General features: G+C 40.8%; 1 protein-coding gene across 1 annotated transcript in view; it reads right to left on the reverse strand.

The window, feature by feature from the left end:
- ANO10 (anoctamin 10) overlaps positions 1–19,766 on the reverse strand; it is a 238,280-nt gene extending 218,514 nt beyond the window's left edge. The window contains exons 1-4 of the mRNA XM_057705975.1: positions 19,638–19,766; positions 12,517–12,669; positions 6,901–7,098; positions 5,625–5,759 (exon numbers count right to left, since the gene is read on the reverse strand). Coding sequence (XP_057561958.1) covers positions 5,625–5,759; positions 6,901–7,098; positions 12,517–12,655 — 472 coding nt within the window. The 5' untranslated portion in view covers positions 12,656–12,669; positions 19,638–19,766. The remainder of the gene's footprint in view (positions 1–5,624; positions 5,760–6,900; positions 7,099–12,516; positions 12,670–19,637) is intronic.
- Positions 19,767–23,229: the final 3,463 nt, after the last annotated feature.

Raw genomic sequence — 23,229 nt, forward strand, 5'->3', positions numbered from 1 at the left:
TGTGGGGCTGCTGTCTTCGGAAAAAAGCTGCCTGCTAGAACCCAGGGATGGAGGGAAACAGCTCAGGAGTTGTGGGTCTTGGTTGGCCAAAGACAAATCTAAAGGCCAAACCCAGCAAAAACTCCCGTTAAGAACAGGGCTCCACACAGACTCTCTGTAGCACCTAGGATGACTCAAGGAGAGCACAATGCCAGGCAAAACCCCAGCTCTGACCACCACAGTTCCCAGCTGGAGGCCCCCAACATCCCTTCTCCCCAACACACACACTTCCTTCCCAAAATAGCTGGTCTGGAAAAAATAGGGGCTCACTAAAAAAAATAAGTAAACATCACAAAGAAACTGGCCTAGAGCTACACAAGAATACTACAAGGGGAAAAAGGAAGCCCATTTTAAAAAAGGCAGAGAAGAAACACAGCAAAAAATTACAGCAGAAAGCAATAAAAAATTATGGAATTCTTCAAGAGTTAAAGAAATGAAAGCAAGCCACATCTCTGAAATTAAAACTCAAGGAAGACCTATGAGAGCTGAAGGTGGGAGCTTGGAAAAGCAAACTAAGAGAAAAATAAAACTATAGTAGATACAAAGTCACAGTAAAAGCTACTGAAAAAGGAAAAACTGGAAAAATAAAGCCAGAAAATGGTGGAAAAGCCTAAGAAAATTACATAAAAACTTTAAAATATTTCAGACAATATATAAGATTCACATATATAAATAACTGGCATAACTAAAGACAAGAAGAGAGAAAACACAGCCAAAGAAATCTTCAAAGGTAGCTGGAGAAAATGTTTCTGAAATCATAGTAATCTTTAATCCATATATTGAAAGAACATATGTCCCCCAAAACTGCTACAAAATAATTAATACCAAGACATATGCAGATAACTGGATATGCAGACAAACAGGAATGATGAGTGCCTACATTCAAATTTTCAGACACCTCCTAAAAACCATAAGATCAACAAGGAGAGCAAGCAGAAGCATCCATTACACATGTCTACAGCATAGCTCAGATACAGGGGAGACTAAAAAATGCAGTTTATACATAAGTCAGACAGTAAAGAACCAACACACTCTTAGTTCCCAAGTGTATGTGGGACATTTTCCAAGACAGACCATATGTTAGGCCACAGATTAAGCCTCAACAGATTTAAAAAGATATGTATCATAAAAAGTATCCTCTGACCACAACAGGATGAAGTTAGAAATCAATAACAGAAGGAAAACTAGGGAATTCACAAATGTGTGGAAATTAAACAACACATTCTTAAACAACCAGTGGATCAAGGAAGAAACCACAGGGGAAATTAGAAAATACTTAGAAATGAATGAAAACAAAACACAACATACCAAAACTTATGGGACAGAGAGAAAGCAAGGCTAAGGGGGGAATTTATAGCTATGTATGCTTATATCTAAAAACAAGAAAGACCTCAAATAACAACCCATCTTTACTATTAAGGAACAAGAGAAAGAAGAACAAGCTAAACCCAAAGCTAGAAGAACAAAGAAAATAACAAAGACTAGAGCAGAAATAAACAAAATGGAGAATAGAAAGATAACAGAGAAAACTAAAGAAACCAAAAGTTGGTTCTTTGAAAAGATCAACAAAATTGACAAATCTTTAGCTAGATGAACTGAGGAAAAAAGACATAAATTACTATGATCAGAAATGAAAATGGGGACATTACTATTGATTCTAAAGAAATAAAAGGATTTACTGTACTATGAACACTTGTATACCAACAAACTGGAGAGCCTAGATGAAATGGACAAATTCCTAGAAACACAAAACCTACCAAGAGTAAATCAGGAAGAAAAACAAAATGTGAATAGACCTATAACTATTAAGGAGATTGAATCAGTAACTAAAAATCTCCTGACAAAGAAAAACTCTGAACCTGATACCTTCATTGGTGAATTTTACCAATATTTAAAGGAAAACCAATACCAATTCTTCTCAGACTTTCCACAAAAATATAAGAGAAAGGAACACTATTAACTCACTCTATGAGGCCACCATTACCCTGATACAAAGATAGACAAAAGCACTACAAGAAGAGAAAACTACATATCAATATCCCTCATGAACACTGACGCAAAAACACTCACCAAAATGCTGGAAAACTCAATTCAGCAACATGTGAAAAGGATTATACACCATGACAAGCAGGATTTATTCCTAGAATGCAAGGATGGTTCAATATACCAAAATCAATCTTTGTAACACACCACATTAACAGAACAAAGGGGGGAAAACCCACATGATCATTTCAATTAATATAAAAATAGCATCTAATAAAATTCAACTTTCATGATAAAAAACAAACAAAAACAATAAACTAGGAATAGAGGGAAACTACTTTAACATAATAAAATCCATCTATGAAAAGCCCACAGCCTACCATCACATTGAATGGTGAAAGAATGAAAGCTTTCTTCTCAGATGAGAAATAAGACAAAGATGCCCACTGTCATCACTTCTATTCAACATGCTATTGGAAGTTCTAGCCTGAGCAATTAGGCAAGAAAAAGAAATAAAAGGCATCCAAACTGGAAAAGAAGAAGTAAAATTATCTCTGTTCACAGATGATATCATTCTCTACGTACAAAATCCTAAAATTTCCACAAAAATACTGTCAAGGCTAATAAATGAAGTCAGCAAAGTAGCAGGATACAAATTCAACACAGAAAATCAGTTGCATCTCTATACACAGTGAAGTATCTGAAAAGGTAATTATGAAAACAATTCCATTTATAATAGCATCTTAAAGAATAAAATATGTAGGAATTAACTAAGAAGGTAAAAGACTTGTACAATGAAAACTGTAAAACTGGGACTTCCCTGGTGGTGCAGTGGTTAACAGTCCAAGCTCCCAATGCAGGGGGCCCTGGTCAGAGAATTAGATCCCACATATATGGCACAACTAAGAGTTCATATACCACAACTAAGGATCCCATGTGCCCAACTAAGAAGCTCATGAGACACAACTAATGAGCCTGCTGGCCACAACTAAGGAGCCCAAGAGCCACAACTAAGGAGCCTGAGACCCAGCACAACCAAATAAATAAATAAATTTAAAAAAAGAACCACCACCAAAAAAAAAACCTATAAAACAATGCTAAAAGAAACTAAAGAAAACATAAATAGAAACACATCCCACATTCATGGGACTTAATCTTGTTAAGATGTCAATACTACCCAAAGCAATCTACAGATTCAATGTAATCCCTATCAAAATCCCAATGATGCCTTCTGCAAAAACAGAAAAACCTATCCTAAAATTCATATGGAATTTTACAGAACCTCAAGAAGCCAAAACAACCTCGAAAAAGAAAAACAAAACTTCCTGATTTCAAAACTTACCACAAAGACAGAGTAGTCAAGACAGGGTGATACTGGCATACAGACAGACTATACTGACCCAGGGAATAAGACAGAGAGCCCAGAAACAAACCCTCGCATATATGGTCAAATGATTTTGACAAGAGTACCAGGGCCACTCAATGTGGGAAGAACAGTTTTCAATAAATGGTGCTGGGAAAACTGGATATTCACATGTAAAAGAATGAAGTTACCTAACACCATATACAAAAATTAACTCAAAATAGATTAAAGACCTAAACATAAGATCTGAAACTATAAAATTTCTAACAGGAAACATAGAAGAAAAGCTTCAGGACATTGTATTTGGCAATAATTTCTTGGATATGACACCAAAGGTACACACACACACACACACACAAAGAAAAAGAAAAAAGAAAGAAAAAATAGATAACTTGAACTTGATGAAAATTTTAAAATTTTGTGCATCAAAAGACAGTATCACCAAACCCACAGAATGGGAGAAAATATTTGCATATCAGGTATCTCATAAGGGATTAATATCCAGAATATATAGAGAACGCCTGAAATTCAACAATAACAACAAAAACTTGACTCAAAAGTAGGCAAAGAACTTGAATAGACATTTCTCCAAAGAAGACATATGCTCAGCATCACTGATCACTAGGGAAATGCAAGTCAAAAACTACAATGAGATAGTACATCATATCCATCAGGATGGCTACTATCAAACTACCAGAAAATAACAAGTGCTGGCAAGGAAGTGAAGTACTTGGAATGCTTGTACACCATTGGTGGGAATGTGAAATGGTACGGCCACCATGGAAAACAGGATGGAGGTACTTCAAAAAATTATATATAGAATTATCATACGATCCAGCAATTCTGTGTCTGGGTATATACCAAAAAGAACTGAAAGCAGGATCTCAAGGAAATATTTGTATACTCAGGCTCATCACAGCTTTACTCACAACAGCCAAAGCCAAAAAGTGGAGGCAACACAAGTGGCCACTGATGGATGAATGAGTAAACAAAATGTGGTATACACATATACAATGGAACACTATTCAGCCTTAAAAAGAAAGGAAATTCTCACATGTGCTGCAACACAGATGAACCCTGAGGACATTATGCTAAGTGAAAAATAAGCCAGTCACAAAAAGAGAAATATTGTATGATTCTACTTATTTGAAATACATGGACTAGTCAAAATCATAAAGACAGAAAGTCCAGCAGTGGCTGCCAGGACCTGGAGCAAGGTGAGAAGGGACAGTGATTGTTTAATGGATACAGAGTTTCAGTTTGACAAGATGGAAAGGGCTATGGAGATGGATGGTGGTGATGACTATAAAACATTATGAATGCATTCAATACCACTCAACTGTACACTTAAAAATCTTGAAGATGGTAAATTTTATGTTATATGTATTTCATCACAATAAAAAAAAGAGAGAGACTTACGAGATATAATAGCCAAACAAAATGGGTGAACTATAATTGGATCTTGGTTTGAACAAACCAGATCTAAAATATATTTGGTGACAAGTGAGAAAATTTGAACATGGACTGACTCTCGGGCATCTGTCCTCCTGGGTGACACTGACTATTAGAGGGAAACCAGGCTGGGGGACACAGAAACGTATACGCTTCAAGAATATTTTAGGCAGCGAAAATGCTCTGGGCCTTGCCTGGATTTGAGGCAAATTTGGAATTACACGTTGTAATAAATACTTTCAGTATGCAAACTAGTATTCTCTTTCAAATGGAATTACACAAAATCATAATGTTACAAACTGCTAATTTGCAGTCAGGTATTATGTTACACTGTGAATCTTCTTAAGACTTTCTATGTTTGTATGAGTTCATACCCAGTGAGATGAGAGAAGATGGGAAGAGCGCTTCAGGAAAAGACTGTCTCTGGCTTTTATTCCTCCACAGATTTTCATTATACTACAAGGTTTGGGCATAAGGTAAACTTTGCGAATTTTAACTAAGTAATATGCAAATGTATTCACACAGAATTTTAAGCTTACTGAATGCTGTGAGACCTTGATAAATAAGAAGCAGAGAGCCATAAAGAGCAAGTAAATTGATCTAAAGGTGCAATATAATGAGGGTCTAAAGGCAAAAGATACAACTGTGAAAAAATAAGTCATTGTAAAGTTGTGTAAGTTTTTCAGCAAGGGGGGGAAGCCTCTGTAATTTGTTATTTACATCTATTATGGAAAAAATAATTGCATTAGAATGTATAGTCACGAAGCTGGTTGATAAAATGACTTACATAATGATTTTCCTGGGTACAACTTTGCCTGGGGGTAACCAGGGATCATTTTTTCATCTCTGGCTCTAAGATTTTCAAGTTCATGTTTGATAATGAATTGACGTTCTGCCATGGTGAGGAAATCATCATCATCATCTAAAATAAAACAAAGATTTACAGTTATTTTCTCAGTAATAGCCAAAATAAAATTCATAATATTCAAATGACCTGGGATTATGAAATAATGATACAGATAATAAATAATAAACATAAGGAGAAAGCAAAGTATAAAACTGTAGATTAAATAGAACATAAAGCTCCTTAGATATTTTATAAGAATAAAAATATTCTGTAATGCCTTCACACAATATACAATTCTTCAAAGATTATACTAATCATTATATAATATGGTACAAACATCCAAATGGCAGACACTTGCTTGATCTCATTTAATACCAATGCGCAGAAGGCAATACATTCTTTAACAGTATTTTTAACTAGGGATGGAACTGAAGTTTGCAAATTCTCCTCCTTCAAACTCTCAAGCCCAGGCCATTTACTTCTGCAGTCGCACATCCCTCCCATAAATGAAGGAGAAGAAAGTCTGACAAGAAAATAGTGTTGTTTCTTGATAGGTGAATCCTCTCAAGTGAGGTGAATTTCACCTTGATCATTTATTTACTAATATATAAAAATCCAGAGTGAGTGATTCTGAAGAAGTCGAATCACATCTTCTAACTCTGAAAGCCCTGGAAGGCACTTTTGGCTCTGGAAGCAAACTCCCACTCTGATAATATAGCCACCCTGACTTTCCTAGTTGTTTCCAGAAACCATTCTCTTCTGGAACCCCTTTTGAGACCAGAACAGAACCAGGACAGGGGATTATAGGATACTGAAATACTACTGTTTCTTATTTGTACCCATCCAGTGAACATTCACCATTCTAAGAATTAGAATAATATAAATAAGTTATATGTGTCATTCTAGTTTATGTTCATCGATTCCAGGGGTTACAAAGTAAATCTGCAACCCCAAATCTGGGGTTTGATATCAAACCCTGCCTGGCTTTATAAATTAAATTCTACGGGAACACAGCCTCACCCATTCACTTCTTTTGGTCGAAGGCTGCTTCTGCTCTCCAGTGGCAGTGCTGAATAACTGCGACATCACATTGTCCACACGGGCTAAAAGACTGACTACCAGGCCCTTTGCTGAAAAAGTCTGCTGACCCCTGATCTATTCATCAAAAACTTCTTTTTGATAAATTGATTCTGGTAGACACAGTCTTGGAACTCACCTTCAAAACCTTTGAAGTTGTGTCGGGTTCCATACGTGAAGGCTCTCATGGTGTTATCACTGCACTCTTTCACCAGTCCCACTGCTTCTGCCCCCAGTAACAATCTAATTCCGGAGGCACCCACGAGATATAAGTTCTGATTTTCTAGTGTTTCTTTCTCATATTTATTTAACAACGGTCTAAACAACAGCTGAGCACCTTTGGAAACAAAAGATAAGCACAATCTTAGAAAGAGATAAAGTTTCAAAAATGAAAGCCTTCTAAATAAATATTATGTTTCTAATTTGGTAGAAGGCAAAAAAATTATATTAACAATTTAAATCCATCTTCCAAATAAATAAGAAACATAAGTAAGTTGAGGGTGGCAGTTCTTTATAGCTTTTTGAGATAAATACCCAAACTGGAAAATGTAATAATAAGTGACTTGCCAGTTACGCAAATTAGAAGTGGATATGAGACAAGAATCAAATATTGATTAGCTCTAGGTATAAAACTGCACCCAGTAAAAATATAGAGCAAAAGGATATAGTTTAATATAAAAATAAAAGACCAAAATTTAAGAAAATTAATTTGAAATAAAATATCCCAATGAAAATGCCACAAACGTAACACAATCACCTAGGACTACAACAGATTTTGAGAGTGTTAAATACTAAATAATAATGAGCAAAATAATTTTTCAATGACTTTTCCCATTAAATACATTCAATTAGGTTTAAAGATATTTTTCTTAAGTAGGTTCACTAAACGTTAAGAGTAGATATTGTGACTTGATACAGTATATGTAATTATTTCACTTAAAAGATTATGAAGAAAAAGGAATCTCTAACTTTTAATTTCTGCCTACATCAGACTTTTTAAGGCACATTTATTTCTTTATATTTATCCTCTACAGAGGGTTGGCAAGAATTATAAAAATACTAATCAGATGGTAACAGGATAAAGAGCAGACTTTATCTCTCACTTATCCAGTGGATGAATAAGGTTAAGGTACTATGGCACTATTATGTCGGTAATTTACACTAGAGGTATTAAAGGCTTTAATGACAAAAATCAAAACAAGATATATTCAATTTAAAGAAAACACAAATGGCTCTTAAATATAAAATCCTTAATGTCATCCACGTTAAGATAAATGCTAAACAACACCAAATATGTTACTTTTCACTTCTCACACTACAAAAATGAAACGTTTAGTTAAAGAACAGGTTGGTAGGTATGGTAGCCACAGAAGTGCCCCGCACCACCCAGATCTCCCCTCCGAAGAATCTGCTCTGAGGAGCAGAGCTGACCAACAGCCTCCTGCGGCTCTGCTTTGGCTGCAGCACCTCACACCTAGGCCATGTCCCCCAGCCGCTCCCAGCCACGGGCTGAACACACAGGGGACGCTGGAATGAGGCCATTCCTGCTCAACATGCGTTTCCTTTAAAAAGCAATGTTGGGCCTAGCTGATATGTTCTCAGAACTGTGCTGCAGTCTGAGACTCCTCCTATCCAAGCCTCCTTCCTTCCCTCTCTCCTTTCCCAAGTGTCAGACCTGCACCGAAGTCTGAAGGCTCTCAATGTCTAAGCCTGCTCCCTCCCCCTTTATCTTTCTATAAATGATCCCCTCAACAAACCTCTTGTGCATTAAATCTCACTTGGCATCTCTTGCTTGGAAGACCCAAATGACCTGTAATGTGTGGGGAGAGGCACTCTCAGACATCACCAGGGGAGTATAAACCACTATAACCTTTATAGAGAACCATGTGTCAATATTTTGTTCTGAAAAAGAGCAGTCCCCACCTCCCCACCCCCACCGAGGCAAAGACTTTCAACTTGTTCAGGCAATTCCTTTGTGATTTGTTTTCACATCACCAATCACATGCTTATAGAGCTATTTATTTTTGTTTAAACCTTGGCAAATGAGGATTTTGCTCTCTTTCCAACCCACCTTCACCATTTCCACTCACCACTTCCATCACCCCATTCTCACAATATCATCGTATTATCTTTTTCATTCCATCAACAGTATTTTCATTATTTTGACTATATACATTATAGCGGAGCCTTACAACGTGCTATGATTTTCCTTTCCTACGACTTACCATTTTCCCCAAAATTGTTATCAGTCTTGTTTCATCATGTGCTTAGTTTATTATGTACTTATTGATAATTCAACCCCCAAGCTCTGCTAATTGTTTAAGTCTTCCCTCGATACACTGCCATGAGAGATAGCCTGTCAACATCATCTTCTTAGAGAAATCTCTCTTCACCCTACCCTCATACCTTCTTGGCAGCTTGGTGGGTTCAGAATTTTGGGTTAAAACCATTTTCCTTCAGAAATAAAGATATTACACCACTGCCTTCTACCTTCCAGTGTTTCTAATCTATTTCCTTTTTTCTGGAAGTTTGTAATATCTTCCCTGTCCCCAGGGTTCTGAAATCTTCCAGTGATACTTCATTTTCAGCCACAGTGCTGGGCACTGTGTGGATTCTTTCAATCTGAAAAAGCACACATCAGCCCTGAGTTTTTCTTTGATGATTTCTTCCTCTCCTTCTTCTCTGTTCCCTTTCCAAAACTTTTATTCAGAGGTGTACCTCCTGGACTAGTCCTCTAATTTCCCTATTTTTTTTTCTCTTGGATTTTCCAATTCTTTACCTTTTTGCTCTACTTTCTGGGAGGTTTTGTCAAAATTGTCTTCTAACCCTTTTACTGAATTTTTAAATTTTGCTCTCATACTTTCATCTTATAAGAGCTACTTTTTTTCTAAATGATTATTTTTTATAATATCCTACCCTTGATGTGTAGGTGGTTTATCTTCTCACAACTCTTGAGAACTGAGTTTTTCATTCTCTTTTGGTTTTCTCCTGCAAGGTTTTCTTTTATCTTTTTTAGCTTTCTCTTTCATGTTAGGGATTTCCTCAGATGTTTTGTGATCTTTTGTTATAAGCTCATATTTAAGAAAGCAGTTCTAAGAGGTGAAAGAGAAATTCTGAAGGCTTAGATGGAGCTCATCGAAGATGGCCTTTAATGCAACGTAGTCTAGCCAGGTCATTTTCCAAGGGCAACTCTGATTGCTGCAGCTTTAGTTATTTTGTCTTGAGTTGCTCAGATTCCTCAAGGAAAGATTATTCAAATCTTCTTCCTAGGGACTTCCTGGTGGCACAGTGGTTAAGAATCTGCCTGCCAATGCAGGGGACACGGGTTTGATCCCTGCTCCAGGAAGATCCCACAACTAAGCCCACGAGCCACAACTACTGAAGCCTGCATGCCTAGAACCCGTGTTCCGCAACAAGAGAAACCACCGCAATGAGAAGGCCATGCACCACAACAAAGAGTAGCCCCTACTCACCGCAACTAGAGAAAGCCCACGCACAGCAACGAAGACCCAACAAAGCCAAGATAAAAAACAAAATCTCCTTCCTAGATGATTTGAATCTAGCTGCTAACACTGTGGAAATTTAATTAGGTGTGAGATTGGTGGGATGGAGGACAGGGGTAACAATATTCAATTCATTATCTCATTTTCAGTACAGAATCTGTTCCCAACTGTACATAAAGTCCTCATGCCAAGTCCACGGATCTGACCCTCTCCAGAGAATAACAGAGACTTCTGCTGGGGTGGTAGAATATGGAAGGGATCTAGGGATCAGACTATTTCTTAAATAGATCTCAGCCAATTCTTTTTTTTTTCTTGGTACCACTTTTACTTCCACCTCCATAGGCCCCTAATGTCACTAATTCCTGGTCTTTAGGAATATTTTACACTGTAAACCAAACTGCAACCCAATTTTCTCCTCTGCCAGCTTGAGCTCTGGATTTCCCAATTCTGAGAAGTTACTCACTACTCAATCCATCTGTTTTCTAGCTTCCAAAAATGTTGCTGCTGTTATAACTTCTCCTTTCTTGTCCATGTGGACTAGGGTCTTTTTTTTTTCCCTTTCAAAAAGCATTTTATTAAGATATAACTGACATACAATAAACTGCATATATTTAAAGTGTACAATTCGATTTTTTTCTTATTAATCATCTATTTTATACATATTAATGTATATATTGCAATCCCAATCTCCCAATTCATCCCACCCCAGACTTAGGTCTTTTTATTTTAAAAATCCTTTTATTGTCATTTTAATAGGAGTTTGTAAGAGAATAAAAGTAAGTATGAGTGTTGGGGCTTCCCTGGTGGCACAGTGGTTAAGAATCCACCTGCCAATGCAGGGGACACAGGTTTGATCCCTGGGCCGGGAAGATCCCACATGCCACAGAGCAACTAAGCCCGTGCGGGCCACAACTACTGAGACCACACGCCACAACTACTGAGACCACACACTGCAACTACTGAAGCCCATGCGCCTAGAGCCCGTGCTCCACAACAAGAGAAGCCACCAAAATGAGGAGCCCGTGCACCGCAATGAAGAGTAGCCCCCACTCACCACAACTAGAGAAAACCCACACAGCAACGGAGACCCAATGCAGCCAATAAATAAATAAATTTATTAAAAGAAAAGAAAGTAAATATGAGTGTTAAATCCACTACTTTTACCTGAAAGATGCAGGATACTTTTTCTGAATGTTCTTTTATGACTGCCCCAGCAGTGCGGGAGGACCCGCATCCCTCCCCACCCTCATGTGTCCTTGCTAAAGCCACACAGCGAGCAGAGAAGAAGACTAGGAACACACCGGTGTCCCTCACTCTGAGACACTACAAATGTTCTTACACCACAAGGGTTTTAAAGAAGAGACTCCAGTCCAGTGAAACACTCAGATTTCAGCAAGCAAGTATTCTTGAATTTAAAGGTTTCTCTTTTTTTGGCTCAATTGTTTGAAAAAAATTTAAAATTCCACCTTGATTCAAAGTTTGATTTTTAAGAAGACATTTCCCTTTACAGTCAAAATCTTTTTTTAGAAGAGTCTATTTTGTCCAGTGTTTCGAGACTTAGAGAAGTTTTAGGGGTTGTTTCGTGTAGTTTTATGAAGTATCTGCTCACGTAAAATGTCCTCCACCCTCTTACCCAGAACTAGCCCCCTTTTCACGCCCTACAGGAAAGGGCTAACCTTTGGCTTCTTCCATCAGGTCATCCCTCACCACCCCAAAAAGCATCACCAAGTGTCACCTCTTCCTTCCCTTTACTTTCATAGCAAGTATACATACGATTCATTTTTAAGTACCATGCACTGTTTTGTAACAGCTTTTTGGTCAGCTTTTTTTCCCTGTTCCTTCAATTTCCTGGAACTGGCATTCAGTTTCTTAACCCTGCCAGCAACACCCTTGCAGGCCGAGATGCGTTTCTCTCTCCCTTAGCACCATAACCAACACACAAAGAATACTCAAAGATACTCATTCATTCATTTGACAAATATTTATTAAGCACCTACTATGCACCAGGCACTGTACACAGGCATAGAATTTATAGCTGTGAACAAAATCACTCACACTGCTTATGGTCTAACAGAGGCTTACAATCTAATGTTGATTTAAGACCTCCTTTCAAGTCTTAGATAAAAAACAAAGAGCAAAAAAGTGAATATTAATTTTTAAAATATATTAATTAAAAAACTGTGAAACACATTTGAAAATACAGTTTTACTCACTGGGCATGACTAAATCTGAGTAATATTTATTTTACTTACCTCCATCTTTCTTTTTACTGATAATTCTGTTTTTCAGCCATTCTTTGGTTTCTTCCTTGACATCCTGAGCAAGTTCTATGATGACCAGAGGCGTGAAAGAACTCTCATGAGTATCCAGAACTGATAAGGTCGCTTTCATCTTTGACAAACTTGCTGAAAATAAAAAGCAAACATGGGTTATAATGGAAAAAATAAGTATAGAGTGTATTTGTATTTTCTCTTAATTAAACCTAGTTCTGGCTCCCTTGAGAAAAGAAAATTTCTCATGATCCAGATGGGTTACAAGACAGGCTCACCCAATGGTTCACAGCACCTGTGTGGCCCAGGCCCTATACAAAAATGAGGGGAACACCACCCTTATCTGTAAGCAGCTCAGAATACAGCAGGGGGGACATTCAGTTAAGTGAAGGATAACAGCGTAAAATGTGCTCTCACAAGAAGACTAAGAAAGTATTTACAAAGCGTGAGACCTGAACAGGATGTAGAAGAATGAACAGGAGTTTGCCAGATGGACAATGGATGGCTTTCCAGGTAGAGGAAACAGTGTTCCCCTACAAAATAATGATGAAAAACAGCCAAGAGACTCAGAGAAACGCAAGTGATAAGCTATGGCTAGAGCATCAACTACATGTTGGGGGAAGGAAAGATGGGAATGAGCTGTTATCTAATGAGGGCCCCTGATTATTACAAAGAAACTGGGCCTTGTCCAACAAACAATGGGAGTCACCAGGTCATTGTGGGCAGGGAACTGACACAGCCCAATTTCATGTTCTGGCATGGAGTTGATGTTCCCAGCATGAGCTTCTCCTTCCAGTGTTCTTAACTTTCTCAAGGATATTATCTTTATCTCTGTTATCAAGCTTGAAAGACACTGGAGGCAACCTGGAGACCCACAAATGGCATCGGTCACTAAGGCCTAGTGGCCTCCCTCTCATGTGAACCTCTCTAACTCAGTGATTCTCAACAGGGGCGATTTTCAGACTTTAGACTCATTTATTCTAGCTTTGTACTTAATGTGAGTTCTAATGACTCCAAAGTACAAGTGCAAACCAACTCTTGGGAACAAACACAAAAGCAGCGACCAACAGCATAGGAGATCTTTCCTTTCTTTGGGGCAAATCAGAACCGTGCAGCAGCCTGATCAAACAGGTCCAGGACTGATAAGCTTTTGTTTTTCTCTAACAGAGCTAAGTTGTGTTTGGGGCAATACAGGTATTATAAATCAATGCTGGATTCAAATTATACTACAAATACATCAGGAATGCTATTTCAAGGTATCGGCCAAATCAAACTCCCCATGCTAGGCTCTATGAGGGAAGCCAAGTCAAAACAGGACCGAGTTCTCACCTCCAAATAGCTAATGATGTGATCAGGAATTACACAGAATGAAAGAATGATAACAGATAGCAATCAGAGCTATGGGAACTCAGAATACTTCATGTGTAAAAGCTATGGGTCAAGCAAAGGGAGAAGCATGTTCTGCACAGGAAATAACATCTGTAAAATTAATGAAGCAAAGAGTAAAGGCCCGACCAGAACAGGATGGTAACATGTTTGTAAGCTACAACCATTTGAGAAAGTATGCTTGCCGTTTACATCTGACCTGAGAGCCACTACGGAGTCACTAGAGGTTTCTGAGCTGAGGACTGGCTATGTGTCGGAGTGACAGAAATCTCAACAGGTAAGCTTAGGGGGCGTTCTTCATGGTATTCTTTCAACTACCCTGATTCTGAAATTTTTCATAACAAAAAGTCGGGGGAAAATGTTAATCTACCAGTAGACTACAGAGGCTTACCATCATCATCTTGTACACGGAAATATCAAATACAACAAACATTAATCATGTGCATACTATAAGCCAGGGCATGATGGAGTCTGAAGATAAAAAAGTAAATAAGGTCTACATCTTACTTTTGAGAAGCATCAAATCATTCTAACACACAGGCTAAGTTAACAGCAATGACCTGAGGGGTTGGCACAGCCTGAGGAGGGAGAATTGACTTTCTGAGAAGGGAGGCTGAGAATGGGATGGCCTGCAATTTGGAAAAGGTACCTAGATGACTCCAAGGTTTCTAACCTGGGACATGGGAAGAATGGCTGTGCATGAGCAAATAGCAAACAAAGATGGAAAGAATGGTGAGGTGAAAGGGACAATAAAGGGTTCAACAGGGCATATGTGCACAGGCATCAAAGGTCGAAGCTTTTTATTCAGCCTTTATGCATTGTCTAATATCAGTGAGAATTATTCACAATTATCAGGTCATAAAACAATCTTTCTGAGAAAGTAAGGTCGGGTTTCAGTTCTCAACAGCACTATCTAGAAACTCACAGTAAATACTTGCTCATTGATTTATTCTCATTTGAGATACTGTATGCCTTTCATTACTCAAAGCATGACCTTAACAAGATTTCCAATATATTACAGACAAAAATGCAAAAATGTTGCAGGTCTGGCACAGAAGTATGTTGTGATTTGATACTACCTTCCCAGAAAGCAGACTAGCAATCTGGAAAACAATACCAAATACTCATACCATTCAACAGAACAATGCTAGTTTTAGGAATTCATACCAAGAATATAGTAAAATCAAAAATGTACATAGAAGAAGGTCTTTTTTTTGTTTGTTTTTTCTTTTTCTTTTTTTTCTGTCTTCCCTCTTTCCTATGAAGTCAAACAACAGGAGGTTGGCTGAATAAAGTATAACTATACAATAGAACCAATAATACTAGGATACAGATCCAACTACATTAACATGCAACATGTTTCATAACACACTATAAAGTAAAAATGCAAAGTATAAACCCATTTATGAATATATATCACCCACAGTAATATCAAAATGATAACACTAGCTAGCATTTGCTGAGGATTTACTGCATGCAAAGCACTGGGCTACAAATTTTTATGTGAATTAACTCATTTCTCACACCAACCCTGTGAAGAAGGAACTTTAATGTTTCCATCTTACAGATGAGAAAACTGAGGTGAAAGAAGTAAATTAGCTTGTCCACATCATGCAGTCACAAGCAAGAGAGCGGGGCTTCAAAACCAGGCAGCCTGATGCCAGAGCTCACATCCTTAACCACATTTGTGTATACATGTGTATTCATCACATGTGATATACGAGCGTGAGTATGTGTTTAATAAAAATTCCATCAATGATTAGTCAGACATATTTCTCCACTGCCATTTCTAGGCAGTTGGATTTACAATAAGTTTTCTTCTTTACATTTTTCTTTTTGATTTGAATTTTAGTGAGCAGGTATTTCTTATGATTAGGAAAAAAACGGTTTCTATGTTTGTAAAATAGAAGCCTCACATTTTCAATATTAAGTGTAAAATACACAATAGTAAAGGCCAAATGATCCTTTTAAAATTACATAATACAAGATATTATTTTGCTTTACTCAGATTAAAAACATACTAACTTTATACACAGGAAGCCGCCTAGCTTCAAAGATTGTTTTGTTTAGTTTTGGGTAAAAGTTAACAGCACATAAAATGAAAAGACTCCGTACCTAGGCACGTCGTGTCCAGGAAACTGGCAAAAGCACCACAGGAGCTGGACTAGGATAGAATTTTTAAAGCAAAAGAAGCCTTAGAGGGGTCAATTCGTCCCCAAAGCACACTATTTCATGTTAATAAAACCCAAAGTCACACAGCCAGTGTGACAGATGACTGAAATCCAATGCTCTTTGAATGACACCATAGCATATGCAAAAGACCTTCTTTCCCCCCTTTTATGAACTTAGCCAATAATGTTGATTTATACTCTCACCATCACAAGTAAACGCTGGCCTCTCCATAGCTGCGGAGCTGCATGCTTTCACTTGTTGGAATCTCAGACTTACACAAGAGCCAGTGTTGCCTGGGTTCTGCTCGGAGCAGTGCAGTGCAGCCTGGTAAGCTCTGACCCCTTCAAGGCTCTAGTACATAAGATGCTCTTGGAAGTTTCTACACTGCTTGTTTTCAGCTGCTTCACACTTGTGCCATCCATTGGGCCACAGTGAGCTTACAGGTTGGATGACCTAAGTGGCAGGAACCTCTCTTATACAGCCTGTGTTCCTGTCCCTGAAACCCTGTGCCCTCCTTCCCATGCCCTCTGCTCAGGGAATTTCCATCACTGTACACCTCTGGGGATGCCCTCTCCTTGGGGGACTCCTGCCCCTCTCTGTGTTCTGCATGCAACATCACTCCTGCGGTTCACTGGCCAGCACGTTCCAGGCCTGCTCCAATCCCACCTCTCCATGTCGGCCCAACGGCGTGAATGCCAAGTGTAAGGTGGTGAAAATAAGAAACCTCGTGGCAGCCTGGGCTAAGCTGAGCTCTGCAATCCACTTTCACCAAAGGGTCTTAACAGAGGCTGGCTCCACCGTTACCATGCACACTCAACTAGTACATGGAACCAAAAAACCAGACAGGGGGACATGAGGCCTTAAAGCATGGGCACAGCAGAGGGTAGAACGATTTCTGCTACCACAGCCAATATCCCCCTTTTATCCAGACTGTCAGCAGGCCAGCAGCCAGGAATAACTGTGAGGCACAGAGCTGCCAGGTTTTCTATGCCTTGGGCTCAGAATCACTAGATAGCCATCCAGAACTCTCTTCTTCTCCATCATGCACTGAACTGTGCACAGGGCTAAAGGAGACCTACCAAGCACTGGATCCCTGTGGCTTTTACCTTAGCTATTGGAATCACCTGCCTATACTAAGTTACAAGCTAAATCCTGACCTTGGTGGTTGAGATACACATATGAAAAGAAACTCACTGTGAGTTTGACCATGGGGTTGGGGGGGGGTTTCACATATTTTATCAAGGTTCAAAAAAAGAATAATGGCCGCTTTATTCTCTTCCTGAGTTTGGGTAGAGAAAAAACGTCAATGGAATTATCATAAATTTAAAGACTAATACGTAAATGCACAAGGCTGTCTTTAGGAATCATCTTTAGACTCAAGAAGAAACACAAACCAAAATGTCAAAATTGCGCTCAGTCATAAAGCAGAATAGGAACACATCAGTGAGAGAAAAATGAAGGGCCACAGTGATCAAGCTGGAAGATGAGCAAGATTTCCTAGGACAAAAGTTGCAATTTTAAAGGCCAGTGCTAGAAGGAAATGGGACAAGACCCCTCAGAGGCCCCCGAGGTGTAAGACAACTTAGAGGCAGCCTCTAAAACCTCCGGCAGGCAGTTAATTATGAGAGCAATTGTTGAGACAGTCCCTCCTTGAGACCTAAGGCAGCTGCCTATCAGAGCCACCTATGATGTGGGCAAATCTGAGAAGGGAACATCAGCCCCACACACACGCACCCTCACTAAAGAGTTTCTCAGTGACACCCACAACGTAGGGAAGCTGGGCAATCCCTGAGGAACATACCTAGGAACCCCAGGGCCTCAGGACTCCATGTGAAGGTAAAGGAGAGATGAGACACGACACAGTGAAGACAGCCTGGCCACAGCAGCCCAGGCCCAAGGCCCGATTAGATGCTGCATTCATACTCTCTTTCTACTCTCTGTACCCCAGACACTGCCAAGATTTTGCTTATTTGAGCTGGAATAATGTCTGAAAACCTAGAGCAACAGTGAATCTCCTCCCCAAGCACAGGACCTGGTACACAGCTGAAATGCTAATATGTGATAAAAGAATGAATTCACATGATGAACATACCACCATTTAAAAAGATATTTAGGGAGAATTTTTAATGATCCAGGAAAATGCTAAAAATACACAGGGAAAAAAAGCAAAATACAAAGTAATACAACAATATGACCCCAATTATGTAATATGTACATTTAGACACACAAAAAAATACAAAAAGATTCTTCTTCTTGAGAAGAATTTGCACCAAAATGTTAGGGTTGGTGAAATTACACGGAGTTTTCATTTTCATTCTTATGCTTTTCTCTATCTCCCAAGCTCTCTTATACAATGAAAAAAGTTTCACTGAGTTTGTTGGTTTGGGGGAGGGGGGTTGTTTGTTTTTTTAAGCATACACACTTTTCCAATTTATCAGGACTTTTTCTATCCCGTTCCATTATTTCAGATCTTTTCAACGTCATTCTTCATCTGCAATTCTACAATTCTTTCAGCAATAGCTGGTCAGAATCGATACGCTCTACTTTCCACAGTTAATTTCAGACTGTTGATCATACTCACAGAACGGGCTCCTAGAAAACATTTAGTTCTCTAGCTTAGTGTGACTTTAAATTCAAAGTAGCCAGATAAGAAAGATTTAAATTGTTTAAAAAACCCCACAGGATTAGATTTTTAAACATTAAAACTCCGCAGAATTCAAGGGAATGTGATACGATTGCTCTTGAGTCTGAATAAACCTCTACTCTGAACTTTTTAAGTGGGACCTCCACACACTGTCTGGGCTGCAGGAGAGCGCACCAACGCTGGCGCTGCCAGGGCTCCAGGAAAATTAGAAGCACACTATAGGAGAAGCGCCCATCCCAGCCACGTTTCTCAGGTGTCCCAGGCACTGCCCTTGACTTTCATCTATTAATGAAGCTGTACGATGTGTCCCAGTCGAAAGTTCGGAAACCCGATCACCCCGATGGGAGAGACAGCAGAACCCCGCAAGCTCGCTCGGGTCACACTAGCTCCGAGATACCCATACGCTCCAGGCTCTCCGGACAGTCCGGGCAGCGCGAATTACGGGCCCCCGCAAGCTGGTCCTTCCCAAAAACGCCCTTCACCAGGCTTCGTCGAGTCCTCCAGCCCCACTCATCGCATTCCCCACAGCTCTGGAGCCCCCAAGCCCTCGCATCCTGACTCCATCAGCCACCAGATCTCAGCTTCACCACGCTTCTTCAATTAACCCTCCACCCTCAGAACAACCTCGGCCCCCTGCAGCTCCCACCTGCGACTGCCACTCCCACCCTCACTCCTCCCCGGCCCCCCCACCCGAACAACACCCAATCCCGGCGTCCCTCCCGGTCCTACTTCCCCATTCCCGGGGCTGCCAACCCCAGGAGGTACCCTGGGAAGGAAGGGCGGCGGCCGGGAGGACCCCTGGAAGCGTCGCCCCGCCTCCGGGCAGCCCGGACTCAACCACCCGCACGGACCCGGGCTCTGCACCGCCGACCAGGGGGTCCGGGGTCCCTCCCCCACTCACCGGCGGCCGCGGCGCTCCACGTCTTCGGGGGCGGGCCCGAGAGGCGGCGAGTCCCCGAGGCCCAGCGAGCGACTCTCCAAGCGGGAGGCGGGCCTCGGCCTGCGGGGCGGGCGCCGCCGAGCGCCAGGCGTGGCGGGCTTGGCGGGGCGGCGAGGCGAGCACACGCAGGCGGGGGCGGGGCCGCAGTGGGGGAGGCGGGGCTTAGCGCCGGGGCGCGCCGGGCGGGGGCGGGGCCTAGCGGTGGGTCACTCCCGGAGGAGACCAGGCTGCTCCAGAGAAACGCTAGGCGGGCCTAACCGGGCTGTCTCCTGGAGTGCGAGCGGAGACTGCTAAGGAAGAGGTGTGCCTTACGGGCTGTCATTCCGTGTGGGGGCGGGACCACGGTGGAGAGGCGTGGCCTCACTGGGCTGACGTACCGGACGGGGGCGGGACCACGGCGGAGAGGCGGAGTCTCGCGGGACTAGGCCGTCGCTCCTGGAATGGGGGGGGGGCGACCCGCAGAGAAGTACGCGTCTTCACATTTTCCCCTTTTCCGTTTCTTAAGGTCCAGAATCCAGCTTTCTTGTCACTTTCAAATATAAGAACAAGTCTCATTTTAGTTGTAATTCACTTTCAGGTAGTGAAAAACCCAAATCCAATATATTATTAAAGCTTCATATCCGATGAAGCCGAATACCTTACAGAAGTCTATGGGGCTTCCCAGCCCGCCTCCCACATCCTCTCAGAAAACCTCTTACTCTCGCTTTTTCTCCGCCCTAGCTACATTAGTCTCCCTGCTCTGTCCAGGACTCACCACGCACCCCCTCTCCACCTCCCACCTCGGGATCTGTGCCCTGGGAGCTTATTCCCTCTTTGTTAATTGCAAACTCTTTGTTAATTAAGATGATTTATTTCCTCCCTTCCCTCACGGGAATCGGGAACCGAATTCCACCTTCTCACCGAGGCCCTTTCTGACCATCCTATTTAATACCTGCTCTCCTCCCCACCCTACCATCTTACCTTAGCACATTTCTCTCTTCCGTAGCACTCATCACCTTCTAACGTTTTATATTATTATATTTATTGTCAGTTTTTCCCTAGAATGTAAGCTTTACAAGGGCAGGGATTTTTGTCAGTTTTGTCCACTGATACATCCCCAGTGCCCAGAATAGTGTTAGAGTCACAGTAGGCATGCAATAATTCTTAAAAGAATGAAAGAAAACAGTGAGTGAACGCTTTCTCCCTCCATACACCCAGTTCAGTCTAGACAGATGCCTTGAGGTCCTACAATGCCAGAAAAGCCAGGTCTGCTTTTCCATCCTCCGCCCCTTTTCTGTGTCTTTCAGATTCAAGGCAGGAGAAAGGAGACCAGGGGCAAGGCACAAAAGCCTAATTACTTGCTAGGGGCCCTTTGTTGATCTTTCTAGACTCCTGATGCTCTGTCATAGAAGCTCACAACTTTATTGGCCAGTTCTCCTGTGGCCAGCATGGGTATGGCCAGAAGTTCTTTCTCTTCTGAAGGTATGGACAAATTGTTTATGAGCTTCAATAGGTTTAGACATTGATTACTCAGTAGATTTTTGTTTTTTAATTGCAGTCTTCGTATCTTCTCATTCCTTGAATTTATGGCCATCCCTCCATATAACATCGTCTTCTGATATTTATATGACTGAAGGATTGGAAAAAAATAAAAATTGAATGGAAATGTTAAAAATGCCTTTCAGGGACTTCCCTGGTGGTGCAGTGGATAAGAATCCGCCTGCCAATGCAGGGGACATGGATTTGATCCCTGGGCTGGGAAGATCCCACATGCCACTGAACAAGGAAGCCGGTGAGCCACAACTACTGAGCCCATGTGCTGCAACTACTGAAGCACATGCGCCTAGAACCCATGCACCACAACAAAGAGTAGCGCCCCATCACCATAACTAGAGAAAGCTTGCATGCAGCAATTAAGACCCAATGCAGCCAAATACAAAAATATAATAAAATAAAAATTAAAAATTAAAATCTTTCACAGATGCTCTCCCTTCATCTCCACAATTAGCACATTAAAACTTTGTGTTAAGTATGACAAATCAGTTGTTGGACAACACAAAGGGTGGGCTTCAGTTAATGACATGGATCCTTGTATCAGTTAGCTATTGCTGCATAACAAACCACTACACAGAATTAGGGATTCCCTTCTCCACCATTCTCCTTTTGGGCATTTCCCTCATAATCTCTGGCAGCCAGAACCCCCCTTTTTCCAGTTTTCCTGGAGTTTGCCATGCTTTAAATCTGTTGTGCTGCTGTGTGCAAACTGGGGCTGCCCTTGGGGCAATATTGAGGGGATAGAGAGACAAAATGACAGGAATTCTCCCCATACTCTGCACAACAAGTGTCCTTTTCCCCATTTCTTCTGACCAGAGGGAAAGGTTTTTTATCAGGGTCTAGTTATCCACATCACTGCACTATAGCAGTGAAGCTCTGTGGCTGAGACTGACCTCAGGACAGAGTGAGGAGAAAAAAAAGCAATCAGGAGCTTTCACCCCTTTCTCCAGCTTGCAGTAGGCTTTTTATTCATATTTTTTTCAGAGGTTTTAATAGTCATCAGTGGTGGACATAGGCTGCAGTGGACATAGTCCATTTTGGCTGGAATGGAACTTAATTCAATAAATGAAAAAAATGTTTTTATTGGTATTTCTCTTACTATGAATGATAAACATTTGTGTTTCATTTGCCATGAATTATCTATTTATGTATTTTGTCCACTTTTCTACTGGATAAAGAAACACTTTATATAATAGCAAGAATAGTGCTTTTCTTAGAAATGAATGTCAAAACTATTTTTTAAGTTTGTCATGTCTTTTGACTTTTCTTATGCTGTTTTACTTGCTTGGTTTTTTGTTGTTGTAGTTTATTTGCTTTGGCCATGCAGACCTTTTCTGTTTCTTTTTTTTTTAAAGGTTTCTTTTTTATTTATTTACTTTTTATTTTTTATTTACTTTTGCTGCATTGGTCTTCATTGAGGCACACAGGCTTTCTCTAGTTGTGGTGAGCAGGAGCTACTCTTCGATGCAGTGTGCAGGCTTCTCATTGCAGAGGCTTCTATTGCTGCAGAGCACGGGCTCTAGGCACGGGGGCTTCAGTACTTGCAGCACGCAGTCTCAGTAGTTGTGGCATGTGGGCCCTAGAGAATGCAGGCTTCAGTAGCGGTGACTTGCAGGCTCTAAAGCACAGGCTTAGTAGTTGTGGTGCATGGGGTTAGTTGCCCTACAGCATGTGGGATCTTCCCAGACCAGGGATCGAACCCATGTACCCTGCATGGGCAGGTGGATTTTTAATCACTGAGCCACCAGGAGCTACTACTTTTGAGACTACTTGATCCATACCAGGGCTGGAGCCACAGCCACTGCCTGAATGTGGAGAATGGACACCTTATTCTGTGGTTCTGGGATCTAAGAATTAAATCAAGAAGCTGCCACAACCATTGCTGCTTCTTGACACCTAGGAAGCTTGAGAATAAAGACCAGACCTTGCTGCAAAGAAACCACACCCTTCCTCTCCAGTGGTAGGGCCAGGAGCCACAGAAGTATGGTTTCCTAACTCCCACCTACCTGATCTTAAGTGA

Source organism: Hippopotamus amphibius, chromosome 13 (assembly GCF_030028045.1).
Source record: "Hippopotamus amphibius kiboko isolate mHipAmp2 chromosome 13, mHipAmp2.hap2, whole genome shotgun sequence".
NCBI lineage: Eukaryota > Metazoa > Chordata > Mammalia > Artiodactyla > Hippopotamidae > Hippopotamus > Hippopotamus amphibius.